Here is a 16605-nt window from a genome sequence, read left to right as displayed (position 1 = left end):
TTTACTAACCTCCATAACTGTGAGAAATAAATGTTTGCTGTTTAAACCATTTAGTCTATGGTATTTTTTATAGTACCCAAATGGACTAAAACATGCTGAAACAAAAGCTTCTCTAAACTTTAATAATCTTTCATGATTTCCCTTTCTATAAGAATGACATATTTATTCATGTTATAATTAAACTGGTTTTTATGTCTGTTTTCCTTTTAAAAGAACAAAGTAAAAACAAAACTATGTAAATATCTTTTGAGATAGTACTACATAGTTTACAAAATCTTTGCCACTTACCTTTCGAAATCTCTTTGATTTTTCTGCCATATAAATCATAAAGATATCTGGCTGGTGAATTTAGGTTCATTCTCATTGTGCACATATCTAAAACCTACACAGAAAAAAAATACCTTAAAAATAATTTATCTCTAACAAAATTGAAAACACATTTAAACTTCTTTCTCTACTGTATGGCTATTTAAAATTATAAAATAAAACTAGATGATTTATCAAATGTTTCTAATATATGAAATAGAAAAAGACAGTTAAAATTGCTAATTCCAATTGTACTTAGAGCAAACAAATATTAATAAAAAAGAGAAAGATGTAAGACATATTAAAAATAATTACATACTGTTTCATCAATGAAAGAACTCTGGGAGACTTCTATATTTTTCCAGCTCTTTTCTATTAATATATTTTTCATTTATTTTACAATGGGAGGATATTATATTTTAGATTAGGTTTTAAGGTACTTTCTTTGACTTTTAAATTCTTTCCAAGTGTCCTAAATTATAAATATTATCTGATCACAGTTCACTTTGATAAGTTACACTGTTTGGGTACTAAAAATGGAATTAATAAACTACATTTCAAGGTTTTCCATGAATCTTAGTTTGAAAAACTTCACTTTTTAAAAAAAATTTATTGGAGGATAGTTGCTTCACAATGTTGTTAGTTTCCGTTGCACAGCAACGTGAAATACTGTACATATACATGTATCTCCCCTTTTTTGGATTTCCTTCCCATTTAGGTCACCACAGAGCAGAGTTCCCTATGCTATGCAGTACGTTCTCATTAGTTATGAAGAACTTCACTTTTGATGGTTTCTAATATGCTAAAGTCCTTCTCTTAATATTTTAATTTCTCAATGTGTTCTTGATACAGAAATAGCCCATATAAAGGTGTAACGAACACCTTTCCAACATCAGGGAAGACTTAAAACATGCATCAGTTGGAAAGAAAGCTCTTCTCACAAGATGAGAAAAATTAAATTAACAGAGGGGAGTGGAGAAGTCTCAGGAACCTGAGGGCAGGCTTTATGAGGCTTTGGGAAATGACCCCTAAACATGAAACTTACCTCAATCATTTAAAAGTCCGCAACACATTCCAGATCCAAACTAAATGTACTAATCTCTTCCAACCTTACTACTCACAGCTGTGATACACTGCTTTCACATGACCAAGAACTGCCCAAGGACAATGGTCATTGTACGAGTATACATCTTAACATTTGTTCTAGTTACTGACAGCACTCTGCCTCCACTTCTGCCCACTTTTATCCTTATGTTAAAACTGGAGTTTACAATCCTAATCAAGCCCAATCAACTCATTTTCTTTGTGACAACTGACATATTTAAACAGCTTAACGTGTTCAGCTCAGTTCAGTTCAGTTGCTAAGTCATCTCTTTGCGACCCCATGGACTGCAGCACACCAGGCCTCCCTATTCATCACCAACTCCCGGAGCCTATCCAAACTCATGTCCATTGAGTCAGTGATGTCATCCAACCATCTCATCCTCTGTCGGCCCCTTCTCCTGCCCTCAATCTTTCCCAGCATCAGGGTCTTTTCAAATAGTCAGCTCTTCATATCAGGTGGCCAAAGTACTGGAGTTTCAGCTTCAACATCAGTCCTTCCAATGAACACCCAGGACTGATCTCCTTTAGGATGGACTGGTTGGATCTCCTTGCAGTCCAAGGGACTCTCAAGAGTCTTCTCCAACATGACAGTTCAAAAGTATCAATCCTTCGGTGCTCAGCTTTCTTTATAGTCCAACTCTCACATCCATACATGACTACTGGAAAAACCATAGCCTTGACTAGATGTACCTTTGTTGGCAAAGTAATGTTTCTGCTTCTTAATATGCTGTCTAGGTTGGCCATAACTTTCCTTCCAAGGAGTAAGCATCTTTAATTTCACGCTTGCAACCACCATCAGCAGTGATTTTGGAGCTCAAAAAAAATAAAGTCAGCCACTGTTTCCACTGTTTCCCCATCTATTTGCCAAGAAGAGATGGGACCAGATGCCATGATCTTAGTTTTCTGAATGTTGAACTTTAAACCAACTGTTTCACTCAGCTCTTTCACTTTCATCAGAGGCTCTTTAGTTCTTCTTCACTTTCTGCCATAAGGGTGGTGTCATCTGCATATCTGAGGTTACTGATATTTCTCCCAGAAATCTTGATTCCAGCTTGTGCTTCATCCAGTCCTACATTTCTCATGATGTACTCTGCATATAAGTTAAATAAGCAGGGTGACAATATATAGCCTTGATATACTCCTTTTCCTATTTGGAACCAGTCTGTTGTTCCATGTCCAGTTCTAACTGTTGCTTCCTGACCTGCATACAGGTTTCTGAAGAGGCAGGTCAGGTGGTCTAGTATTCCCATCTCTTTCAGAATCTTCCACAGTTTATTGTTATCCATACAGTCAAAGGCTTTGGCATGGTCAATAAAGCACAAGTAGATGTTTTTCTGGAACTCTGTTGCTTTTTCGATGACCCAGCAGATGTTGGCAATTTGATCTCTGGTTCCTCTACCTTTTCTAAAACCGGCTTAACATGTAGATAGAGGCAAAACTGTACTTTTCTTTCAGTCTGGAGAACTTTCAAACATCATGACTGATATGGCTTATCATCCGAGCTGCTGTATCTAGTAATGTGCTGCACTTAAAAGGCAAATAGTAGTTAACTGATGAACTTAATCTGAGAAACTAACCTTAACTGGATTATATCAGAGATTCTCAGCCTTTATCCTCGCCTTAAATATGACCAATAGTGTTCCCCCATGCCGTACTCCCAAGGGCATTTACATGATTCTGTGTGTTTCTCATACCCTAACTGCAATCCAGAGCTTCAGGCAGTTTTTCAAAAATTATATATTGCTGCTGTCTCTCTCAAAACCAAGAATAATGTTCATGATTAAAGATACAGTGATAGGAATAATCTTGAACCTTCTAATTCATGAGGGAAATATTGACAACATCAGTGCTTTACCCAGTTAGATAACAAGGTACTTGCAACGTACGTCATATGTGACTGTAAGCATTGTCATGTAGAGCAAAGCCATTAACCTCAGTGTGGCTACTTGAAGTGTCTCAGTGCAGGAGAACCAAGGCCATGTGTCCTCATAAGTCAAACACAAGGCTCCCTAACTTAGCATGGCCCCTACCCCTGTCTAGTCCACTTGCCCATACCTAGGACTGTTCCTTGCTACCCAAACAAATAAGGTAACAAGTGTGGCCACTCTAAATCTCACTCTTCCTGCCTTCCCTCCTAATCTCTTGGGTCAATTTCTTTAGTGGCTACTATACACAAGTTAACCTAGGACTCCCATCAAATGGACTGAAACCTTTTTTACAGATGCTCAGAAAGCAATATTCAAAAATGCAAGAGAGAAAGCATCAGGAGAAGAAACTGCAGATTCTTCTGGGACTTGAGACAGAAAGGAAAGTGGAACATATAAACACTGGCATGGGATCGATCTATTTTTAGCAATTAACACAGCCTCTGACTAGAAAAATTCTTCTTTTCATCACTTTCTCCCATCTGACTCTGTGCCCAAACATTATCCTTTTATAATTACCACCACTACCTACCTTATTGACAAAAAATACTCAAAGGAGGTAATTCAGAATGCATTCTTCCTTAGCCAGTCATCTTGAAAATTACTAAGAACCTATGTAAAAGTGACTCAGTCATGTCTGCCTCTTTGCAACCCCATGGACTGTAGTCCACCAGACTCCTCTATCCATGGAATTCTCCAGGCAAGAATATTGGAGTGGGTTGCCATTCCCTTCTCCAGGGAATCTTCCTGATCCAGGGATCTCCTGCACTGCAAGTGGATTCTTTACCATTTAGGCTACCAGGGAAGCTCCTATAGTTGGTCCCATAAACCCTAAAATGATGCAACCCCCTCCTTAGGATACTCATATTCTTCATCTTTCCATTTGTTATGTTTAGTTCTCAATTTCTTAAGATTACAAATCTATTATTTAAAAGTGCAATGAAGCTGTTTAGTACAAACTATATTCCCTAGTTACTAGTGAAGCTTCAAATATCTAAATATCCTCTAAAGTTTTATCATAATTTACCAATTAAGCTAAGCAAAATATGAGCTATTTAAAGATAATCCCATTTACTTCAACTAAAATATTGATGATTTTAAAATATTTGTGCCTTTGAGTTTTTAAAAAATTAGCCAAGTAAAATTACATGGCTTTTTAACTCAAGAGATTCTTCTTTTCATTGCTAAAACATCAGTAATAATGTTTGTGCAAGCCGAGTTTTAGGAGTTAAATGAGTTTAAAAATTGGCATTAGAAAACCAGATATATTAGAAATTAATAATGCATCAGCAAAACTGTCACTCTCCTACTTTCAAGATGAAAGATCTTTGCAGTGTTTAAGCATTGCCAACCTTCAGTAATCATTTCCTCATAGTAAATTAAAAGTGGTGTAAATTAGTATCAATATAAATTTCTGTCAAAAGTCCTAAAAGGAAGCCCCTATTTGTAAGGTCATTCTTGTAATTTAAAATATTTAACAGTGCTAGCTTGCTGTAATCTTAAGGTTAATTAAAATACCACTTCCACTGATCTGTAGCTGTTAAGCTTGTTAGAATATTGCTTTTTTGATAATGTCTTATAGCTTAGGCTGTAGAGAACTCTTCTGATACTAAAATCTAAAAACCATTATACTGTAAAACTAGACTCCTCTTGACAAGCACATGGTAAGAGGTTTTCCGCAAACTCTTCTTAGTGGAGTCCGTCTGTTTGTAGTTTTGGGAGTCACCTCCATGTCCAGGCTCATCTGGTGCAGTCTGCAGCTTTTAGGATGGCCACGATAGAGGTGGTATGGTTTCACAGTCTAAAATCTCTGAGTTTGGTTTAGTACTTCCCAAAAGGTGAGCGAGTAAGCTTAGCTCAACATAAACCTGGCCACGTGAGCTGAGTCTACAAGCCATCAGATCCAACACTACTGACTTCCTCAAAGATGGAGAATCTTAACAGCTTTTTATGAGCCACTGCCCAGACATGTAGGCCAGATTCAGCCCTCTACAAACACCTCCTTCCAAAGAGCCTCTAGAGCAGGGGTCAGGACACTACACACACCATGGGTCAATCCTGGCCACAGTCTGTTTCTGTAAGGCTTGTGGGCTGAAAAGACTGCATGCTTTTAATTGTTAAAAAATAATCAAAAGAAGGATAACATTTTGTCACACTTCAATAGTATATCATAGTATATAAAATTCATATTCAGTGCCCACAAACAAAGTTTTCCAGAAAACAGCCACAGTGTTCATTTATAGATTTTCTATAGCTGGTTGCACACTAAGCATCAGACTTGAGTGGTTGCAACGGAGACTTTATGGTATAGAAAATGTAGAATATTTGCTGTCAGCCCCTTTACAGAAAAAGTATTCCTCCTCTCAGTCTACTGCATTATCATTCACTTAAGGTTCTATCTATTCTTCTTTATACATTATCCTTAACTCCTTCATCCATTTCTAAGACCTTTGCACTGTGCACTCTGAAAACTCTCCCCACGATCAACAAAAGTGACTAGACCATCAACCTCCTTTAAAAGAAAACAAGCTTTCCTCTGAGTTCTCTCAGTTTCTGAGTGTCCTCTCAAATGCTGGGATTTTATTCCCTCACTTCACACAATCTCAAATTGGTAAAGTGGTGTTACTTACAATGTTATTTCTTGATAATTTCTTCCCAACCTTTTCACTGAACAAACAAAACAAACAAATCACAAAGATTTACAATGATTACCACATTGACAAATCCAAAGGATATTTTCTTAATGCTCATTTATTTCAATCTTTGAATAGCATTTGAGTTACTTCCCCTTTCTTTAAATCCCCTTTTCCCCTGAATTCTGAAGTATGATAATCCACTATTCTTCTCCTGCCTTTTTTTTCTCTTTATAGGCTCATCCTCCTCTATTCATTAATTGGAGTTCTTGAAGGTAGTCTTAACTTTCTTCCTGCTTCACACTAAATTCTCTCTTATGGTAATCTAATAGTGCTCCAGTGTTTCATTTTCCATCTATACACTGATTTTCCATCTATACACATCTATACAACTTCCAAATCAGTATGCCTACCCCTGAAATTCTCTGAGCTTCAGATCAAATAATATTTATTCATTATCTCACTCAAACAGATCAAAGATCCCTCAAAATCAACATGTCCAAGACTGAATCCCATCTCTTCTGCTTTAAGCCTAGTCTTCTTCCAGGCATAGGGAAAGATAACTCCTTCTAGCTGGGTATGCAAACCAGAAACTGCAATATTATCCTTGATACCTTTAACATCTCACTTCCCTTCACACCATGTAGCCAAGCTATTATCAGGGCCTGTTGATTTTATCTTCTAAAAATATTATCCATTTCCACTCCCGAGGTCTAGGCTATTATCATCTCTCACTAGGACTCTGGCAATACTTAGAGAATAGTTTCCCTGCATCTCTCTGGTCCACTCAATCTGTCCTCCACTGAGCACCAAAGTAATCTCTCCAAAAATAAACCTGGTACCCTTTCTTCCACTCCTAACTAAAACGTTTATATGACTTCTCACAGTTCTTTGGAGGAAAAGGCTAAAGTCTGTAACCTTTCCTACAGGCTACTCTTTCCCTCCTAAGCTAACCTTTTAACTCATGGGGTCCATCCCGCCCACTCTGCCATGGAGTCTTTTCATACGCTGTGCTCTCTGCTTAAAAGCTTACCATCCTCAGTCTCCTCGTGTATCCAAAGAAGTCCTGTTCATCTCTTCTCAGAAGACCTCCCTATGTCACCTATTTCATATTCAATAATTTGATCATTTTATAAACACCTTTTCCATCATTAGACTTAAAAGCTCCTTGAGGACAAGATCACGGTTTTTCACAACCTTAAATCCAGATGCTTGGCAGATTTATTCATAAAAATATCACAAATTAATGAATTAGTGAAAGCTAACATATGTCTAATTTAAAATCATTTCATCATATATTTTACATTGTTATTAAAAGTCTGATAAAAGTAGCAAATAAAATTTCTGATCAATGTTATAAAATTATGCTGTAACTAAAGTATGTGTAATTCCAGAAAAAAATATTTCCAATAAAACTAACTCTTTTTTAGTATCAGAGCATTGAACTTGTACTCTCCTTAGAAAATAAATTAGAAAAGCTCTTCACATTTGAAGTAATACTCTGAGTTGCCTACCCAATATTCATTCTCCACGTCATCTTTGCTGTCCTGATTTTGATTAAGGGTTCACTCTTTCTCCTCTTGACTTGAGGAATGCTCTAATTATCTTGACTGGTATAAGTCAATTATGGTGATCCCATGTCCCTATCAGTGAATGATCTGGGGATAGACACAATCTATTTCTAGCCAATGTGACACAAGAAGGGGCTTCTGGGAAAGACTTTTTCACTCATAGTGAAGAGATGATCCTTTTCTGCCTCTAGACAAATTTACACCAGTCTGTGCAGTGGCCATCCTGTTAACAATAGATGAAAGAAAAGAAAATCCAGAAAACTACAGAGAACATAACTGGAATCCTGTCGTACTATGTGTGAAGACGCCCTACCTCTGGATTTTTTGCTTCTTTTATGCTTAAATCTGTTTGAGTCAGTATCTTCTACTATTTGCAGTTAAAGTCATCCTAACCAATAGAAAAAAAAGAATTGACTAAATCTCCTCAAATGAGAAACATTGTTTCAGCCAACTCAGTGAGTATTATTAGCATGGCAAATAGATTGCAACAATAATCACTATATGAACCTATGAAGCAAACTATTTAAGAACCCAAAGAAAAATTTAAGAAGAAATTTAGCAAGCTGTGAAAATGAATAGATAACTATGAAATTAATTCACTAATTTAATAAAAATATTTCACCTCTGGAAATTAACTGTACTTGTTCAGTAGAAGAGAACTATAATTTATCATAAATATTTTGAGAAAGGGAATCAGTTATTATACTTCTTTTGCTAACTGAAAGACTGTCAAATACATTACAAATTTTCAATGAATTAACACATAATAAAATGTACTTGGTAAGACTATTTATTTAAGGCAAACATTTTGCAATGACTTATAAAAAACATTATAACCATTTTTTTAATCTGAAGATGCCAGGAAATTGGCTGAATTTGCACCTATTATTTACTTCTTGCTCTTATTAAGTATTAATAACTAAAAGTGGTTGCATAATTTGGCATTCTCATCAGTCATCTGTGAGATTTCCAGTTACTTCAGATTTTTATCAACTCAGTATTGTCAGTCTTTTTAATTTTACCCATTCTAACAAGTTGAATAGAAAAGACAGAGAAACCAGAGATCAAATTGCTAATATCTGTTGGATCATCAAAAAAGTAACAGACTTCCAGAAAAACATCTACTTGTGCTTTATTGACTATGCCAAAGCCTTTGACTGTGTGGATCACAACAAACTGTGGAAAATTCTTCAAGAGATAGGGATACCAGACCACCTGACCTGCCTCCTGAGAAATCTGTATGCAGGTCAAGAAGCAACAGTTAGAACTAGACATGGAACAACAGAATGGTTCCAAATCAGGAAAGAAGTACGTCAAGGCTGTATATTGTCACCCTGCTTATTTAACTTATATGCAGAGAACATCATGAGAATGCTGGGCTGGATGAGCCACAAGCTGGAATCAAAACTGCTGGGAGAAATATCAGTAACCTCAGATATGCAGATGACACCACTTTTATGGAAGAAAGCAAAAAAGTACTAAAAAGCCCCTTGATGAAAGCGAAAGAGGAGAGTGAAAAAGCTGGCTTAAAGCTCAACATTCAGAAAACTAAGATCATGGCATCCGGCCCCATCATTTCATGGCAAACAGATGGGGAAACAATGGAAACAATGACAGATTTTTGCCAGATACATTGACATGCATCACCCATGGATTTACATGTATTCCCTATCCCGATCTCCCCTCCCACCTCCCTCCCCACCCCATTCCTCTGGGTCTTCCCAGTGCACCAGCCCCGAGCACTTGTCTCATGCGTCCAACCTGGGCTGGTGATCTGTTTCACCCTTGATAATATACATGTTTCAATGCTGTTCTCTCACAACATCCCACCCTCGCCTTCTCCCACATAGTCCAAAAGTCTGTTCTGTACATCTGTGTCTCTTTTTCTGTTTTGCATATAGGGTTATCGTTACCATCTTTTTAAATTCCATATATATGCGTTAGTATACTGTAATGGTCTTTATCTTTCTGGCTTACTTCACTCTGTATAATGGGCTCCAGTTTCATCCATCTCATTAGAACTGATTCAAATGAATTCTTTTTAATGGCTGAGTAATATTCTATGGTGTATATGTACCACAGCTTCCTTATCCATTCGTCTGCTGATGGGCATCTAGGTTGCTTCCATGTCCTGGCTATTATAAACAGTGCTGTGATGAACACTGGGGTGTATGTGTCTCTTTCAGATCTGGTTTCCTCGGTGTGTATGCCCAGAAGTGGGATTGCTGGGTCATATGGCAGTACTATTTCCAGTTTTTTAAGAAATCTCCACACTGTTTTCCATAGCGGCTGTACTAGTTTGCATTCCTACCAACAGTGTAAGAGGGTTCGCTTTTCCTATTGTAAAGTAATTAGCCTCCAACCAATAAAAATAAATGGAAAAATAAAATAAACTGTGATGGGCACTGAAAAGGGGATACTGTACAATAATGCGGAATGGAAGATATAGTGGGGTAAATGAAACGAACAACCATCAACCACACCAAAGGTTCTTCATCCAAAGAGGGTGATGCTGTATAGATGGTGGGATTGGAAGGGAGTCCTCTATTATGAACCTTACAGAAAACCAAATAATTCATTCCAACAAGTACTGTTCCCAATTAGACCAACTGAAAGCAGCACTCTATGAAAAGCATCCAGAATTAGTCAACAGAAAATGCTTAATCTTCCATCAGGATGACAGGGCTGCATGTTTATCTGATGACCAGGCAAAAACTACTACGGCTTAGCTGGGAAGTTCTATTTCACCGCCATCTTCACCAGACATTGCACAATCAGATGTCTATTTACTTCAGTCTTAACAAAATTCTCTTAATGGAAAAAACTCCAGTTCCCTGGAAAGCACCTGGAACAGTTTTTGCTTAAAAAGATCAAAAGTTTTGGGAAGATGGGATTATGAAGTTGCCTGAAAAATGGCAGAAGGCAGCGGAACAAGATGGCAGAAGCTAGTGGAACAAAATCGTGAATTTCAATAAAGTTCTTGGTGAAAATGAAAATAAATAAATAAATAAATAAATGACAGATTTTATTTTGGGGGACTCCCCAAATCACTGCAGATGGTGATTGAAGCCATGAAACTAAAAGATGGTTGCTCCTTGGAAGAAAAGTTACGATCAACCTAGACGGCATATTAAAAAGCTTTTAATTTGTTACCTTTTAACTGTTACTTTGATATCAGAAGTCCCTCTAGTCAAAGCTATGGTTTTTCCAATAGTTATGAATGGACGTGAGAGTTGGACCATAAAGAAAGTTGAGCGCCGAAGAATTGATGCTGTTTGAACTGTGGTGTTGGAGAAGACTCTCGAGAGTCCCTTGGACTGCAAGGAGATCCAACCAGTCCATCCTAAAGGAAATCAGTCTTGAATATTCATTGGAAGGACTGATGCTAAAGCTGAAACTCCAATACTTTGGCTAACTGACGTGAAGAACTGACTCATTTGAAAAGACCCTGATGCTGGGAAAGATTGAAGGCGGGAGGACAAGGATATGACAGAGGATGAGATGGTTGGATGGCATCACCGACTCAATGGACATGAGTGTGAGTAAGTTTCAGGAGTTGGTGATGTACAGCGAAGCCTGGCGTGCTGCAGTCCATGGGGTTGCAAAGAGTCGGACATGACTGAGCAACTGAACTGATTCTAACATGTGCGCAGTGGTAACTCACTGTGGATTTAATTAGCACTTCTTTGATGATTAATAACAATGAGCATCTTTTCATGTGCTATAATTTATTTCCAGGTCCCTTTTAGTAGTGTTCAAATCTTTTGATCTTTTCTATTTAGCTGTTTGCCTTCTTACTATTAGCAGAGATTTATGCACACACACACACACACACACACACACACATATATACACACTGAGTGCACACTGTTTGTCAGATGTGTGTTTTCTGAGTATTTTCTCTCCAATCTGTGGCTAGATTTTTCACTTCTGCTGTTTTTTTAGAAGGGCAGAAGGTTTAAAATTTTGGGTAAAGTAGATTTAATAATTTTTGTTTTATTTTGTTTTAGTTCAGAGTTTTTAGCCTAGCTAAGAAATCTTTGCCTACCTCAAGGCTGTAAAAAAGAAAAAAATGTCTCTTCTGGGAGTTTTTAGTTTTACTCTTTGATGAAGTACGGATTGGAATAATTTCTTATCATACAAATAGCTAATTTTCAGCAACATTTGTCAAAAAAAAATACTGCCTTTTCCTCACTGAATTATCAAGATTAATTTGCTATTATATGTGTGGGTCAATTTCTGAAATTTCTACTTTCTTTCATTGCCCTTTATATGTATTCTGATGCCAACTGCATTCTGTCTTGATTATTTTAGCTTTATAATAAATGTTGAAATCAGGTAGTGCAAGACTTCTAAATTTGACCTTCCAACTCTTCTGCATTTCCTAAGTTTTTATTGAGCTTTTTGGATCCACGATTAACTTTTCTGGTCTCTTCATGAACCCCCTACAAGTTCAATAAACTTCCTTCCCTCCAACTGATCAAAATAGGGATGTCTCCCTAGTCTGCACGTACTGCCATAGCTGTCTCCTTTTTACATCTCCATTCGTTTTTCTTTCTTTTTTTTTTTTTTTTTACATCTCCATTCGTTTTTCTTTCCCTGGTACATGCTTGTGCCAGGCCTTGTGAGTTACTTTGTCCATGAGTAACTTAGTTTTCAGCCAAGACACAGGGGGGACCCTGGGCAAAATTTGGGAACTTTTCTCTAAATATGTCCTTCATCTGTGGCATTTCATGATAGATTCCAGCCATTTCAGCCTCCCAGAACTTTGATGTCTTGTGGAGACCATTGTGCTTTTCTTGGATTCTCTCTCCCTAGACCAAGTCAAAAAATTGCTTCTAGGTATAAAGATAAGGTAAATTGTAACACACCCTTCGATTTTTCCTATTCTCTCAGGCATGATAGTCTGGTGCTTTCAGTTGTCTAATGTTTAAACATAGCTGTCTTGTATATTTTGTGCAGTTTTCAGTTATTTAAAATGGGATGGCTAGTCTGATACTAGCTTTTCTGTTATGACTGGAAACAGATGTCTCAAATGTTGTTAATGGTTATGTTAACTCATTTTCCTAGGCAGCACTAGTGGTAAAGAACCACCTGCCAATGCAGGAGACATAAGCGACACGGGCTCGATCCCCGGGTCAGAAAGATTCCCCTGGAGGCGGGTTTGGCAACCCACTCCAGCGTTCCTGCCTGGAGAATCCCAAGGACAGAGGAGCCTGGAGGGCTATAGTTCACTGGGTCGCAGAGTCAGACATGACTGAAGCGAATTAGCACACAGCTCATTTTTAGGTGAGAACACACAGGAATTAAAATGTGACAAACAGTATATTTGTGGCAGTTTCACATAACAAAAAAAAATAATGTTCCTCAAGTCCGAAAATGGATTCTAGTCCTAGCTATTCCAGTTAATCCACTTTGGTTATGGCAATTAACTTACCTAAGTCACCATTTTCTAAGTTAGCAATTTTTCTAATAGTCCAATAGTTAGATTATTAGATAAAATTGTATTATTTCATAAAATTCTGTAATTGTAGTGTCCAGAAATTAAGCTTCAACAAAGATACTTTAATGATAAGATATATATGAAAAACTAATTTAATAAATGCTTCAATTTAACCATTATTGTTATATGTTCTTAGAAATTTAAATGTATCAAGATAAAAAATGTAAGTATAGAAACCGTGACAATTTTAATAAAAAACAAAAATAAATTTCTCTTTTCAGATTTAATATCATGCTTATGTTTTAACTGTTTAGGGGAGTTAAAGCATAAAGTTAAAGATTGCCCTTAATTACCATCTGTAACATAAATAAATCTTTATACTGAAAGTTCTCATTTGTTTTTATTTTAGCTAAGGAAATCCACCTCCCTCCTTATGATTTCACGCAAAAAAAAAAAATTCTGGCTGCCAAGTAATCACTTATAATATTCTGAAATAATATATTAATTGTATAACCCTAAAATTCATACTACATAAATAGAAGATAACTGGCAGTCCATGGCCTCTTGAGAATAAACTGTATTATCAATTTCTATATTTTTAAAAAATCTGCTTTCATATTTTTTAATCTGATATTAAACCCTGGTATGAATAATAGACTAATTTTAAAGCAATAATAGTATCAATGGGCTTTTGCTCATATATCATAAAAAGCTCTTTAAAGAACTTCCAACATAAATAATTATGCATGACCTCCCCTGTCGGAATCCATGTTGAACATCCTTAATCAAATTTTGTTACTCCAGGTGCTACCTTTTGAATCTCTTAAAATGTTCTCTAAATTCTTTAATTCACACTGTGTGGAAAATCTCAGTTGCTATAGCTACTGATTTGCGTGTGAACATTCCACAGTCATGCTGTGGAATTTTGTATGTTGTATTTTTTTTTAAACTAAATTGGGCCTTTCCTATTTTTCTTTTAATTGAAGTATGCTTGGTTTACAATATTGTATCAGTTCCAGGTATGTAGAAAAATGATTCAGTTACATATATATTTTCAGATTATTTTCCATTATAGGTTATTATGAGATATTAAGTACAGTTTCCTGTGCTATATAGTAAATCCTTGCTGTTTACCTGTTTTTTGTGTATTTGTTTGTATCTGTTAATCCCCGACTCCTAATTTATCCCTCCCAATCTCCCTTTCCACTGTGGTAATCACAGTTTTTCTACATCTGTGAACCTGTTTCTGCTTGTATACAGATTCATTTGTGTTATTTTTTAGATTCCACATATAAGTGATACCATATGTAGTAAAACTTATCTTCTTCTGATTTCACCTATTATGATATTATCTAGGTCCATCTATGTCACTGCAAATGGCAATATTTCATTCTTTCCATGGCTGAGTAATATTCCCTTGTGTAAATATACCACATCTTCTTAAACCAAATCTGGTGACGGGCACTTGAGTTTCCACATCTTGGCTACTGTAAGTAGTGCTGATAGGTATGCTGAGGTGCATGTATCTTTTCAAATTAAGAATTTTTGTCTTTTCTGGATATATGCCCAGGAACGGAATTGTTAGATAATATGGTAGCTCTATTTCTAGTTTTTAAACAAACATCCATACTGTTTTCCATAATGTTTGCATCAATTTATATTTGAAATGGACTTATCTTTTTAAAAAATATTTATTTTAGTATTTGGCTGTACCAAATCTTACTTGCAGCATGCAGGATCTTTCGCTGTGGTACTTACACTCTTAGTTGCAGGATCTAGTTCCTGACCAGGGATCGAACCCACACCCTCTGCATTGAGAGTGAGGATTCTTAGCCACTGGATCAACAGGGAAGTCCCAAGGTTCTTTCTTAAACTTCTTAATGTTTTTTTGTTGTTGCTGTTTATTGAGCTATTTTTCAAACTAACAAATGGTAAATATCGTAGAAGTCTACATTTTTCTCTGACTTAAAGACATTTGATAAAGTCTATTATTTATTTATATCCTGACTGTCATATGTGAGTAATTCCCTCATTACTTATGTGATCTTTCAGTAGTAACAGGGAAAATCACTGCAATGAAATATGTTTACATACAAATATTAAGGGAATATTTACTTTTTTCTAAGTCAGACTTACTATACATATACTACTCCCATCTTGCTAACTTGTTGACATTTTCCTTTTCATGATTTCTGAACTCCTTGTACTAGTTCTCACAGCAACTAGTGACCTAATTTCCCATAAACTGTTTTCTGTCACACAACTTATCTTTCTCTTATACCACATGAGAAATGGAAATACAGAACAAACAAAAGAGTGTGAAAATTTCCATCAATTTGTAAGTTTGAGGTTTTACAACACCAGAGAACAAGAGTTCTTCAATTTTAGTGGGACTAGGCAACATCTGGAGACATTTGTTGAAATTCAGATTCCCAAGCTCAAGAGATTCTTAATAGGCCTGGAGTGGGGCCCAGAAGTCTGAATTTTTAACATACAGACCAGATGATTCTGGTGGAGGTTTTCTCAGAAAGTGACAAGCATTATGTGCACAATAGAGTAAAGTAAGATAGAGGCGGGACTAGGAGAGAGGCATCCAAGAAAGCAGACAGAAAAAGATAATCTCCAGGTTGATGGTGAAGGGACCAGGGTGGCTATAGGGAATAACCAGGTCAAACTGGAGTGAGATAACATGGGTTTTTTCCATTCTTTCATTCATTTCATTATCTTTTTCATCATTTCCACCACTGTAATCTCATGCCATTAGTGATAGTACACAGAAAGCTAGCAAAAAACAAATAAATAAAATATAATTATTAACTGCTGAGGAAAAAAATAAAGATGTTTCATTAAGGAGATGCTATCCAGGTGGCTCAGAGAATCCACTTGCTAAATGCAGGAGAGGCAGGAGACATGGATTCAATCCCTGGGTCAGGAAGATCCCCTGGAGGGGGAAATGGCAACCCACTCCAGTATTCTTGCCAGGACAATCCCATGGACAGAGGAGTTTGGTGGGCTATAGTTCACAGGGTTGTAAAGAGTTAGACATGAGTGATCATGTGTTCTGCATAATACAATAATTCACATAGCTTAATACTACTTCTCTGACAAAGATTCCAGGAGGTAACTGAGGGAAAATAAAACTTATCTACCACAATGCTAACCTCAAAAAACTACATATCTAAAGCAGTTTTCATTTTCCATTTACTTTGCACTTGTGCCCACTAATTTTTCCTAATATCTTTTTCAACACATGGATAATGTTCAGCCAATGCCCATAGTAGTGGGTGCTGTGTGATTACTAAAATCATACGAAGTAATTCTAAAACCACCTGATTCCAATTTCAAGGAGAAGGACCATCTTCTGATATTCTAGAGTATAGAGAAGAATGGTATCACTTTTCCTCTCATTGAAACTTCTTAATTAGTTAAACTTTTAACCTTTATTTTGATTATGTATCTATTACTGAAATACAGTTATTTCTCCTTGACTCCATTATGAGTATCAGAGGACTTTTAAGCTCCAACTACCTTATCTTATCACCCATCTTACATAATTCCCTCCTTATTTCACTGTAGTAATCTTCACCATATTAGAGTCCTTTACCTTTTATTTCAGTTTTATA

General features: G+C 36.4%; 1 protein-coding gene across 1 annotated transcript in view; it reads right to left on the bottom strand.

Moving 5' to 3' along the window:
• LOC110136540 (doublecortin domain-containing protein 1) overlaps positions 1 to 16605 on the bottom strand; it is a 279881-nt gene that overhangs the window by 189644 nt on the left and 73632 nt on the right. Inside the window, exon 6 of the mRNA XM_070473220.1 lies at positions 289 to 382. Coding sequence (XP_070329321.1) covers positions 289 to 382 — 94 coding nt within the window. The remainder of the gene's footprint in view (positions 1 to 288; positions 383 to 16605) is intronic.

This window comes from Odocoileus virginianus, chromosome 10, assembly GCF_023699985.2.
Source record: "Odocoileus virginianus isolate 20LAN1187 ecotype Illinois chromosome 10, Ovbor_1.2, whole genome shotgun sequence".
NCBI classification, from domain to species: Eukaryota; Metazoa; Chordata; class Mammalia; order Artiodactyla; family Cervidae; genus Odocoileus; species Odocoileus virginianus.
The sequence above is the reverse complement of the archived record's forward strand: the minus strand, read 5'-3'. Positions and strand labels throughout refer to the sequence as shown.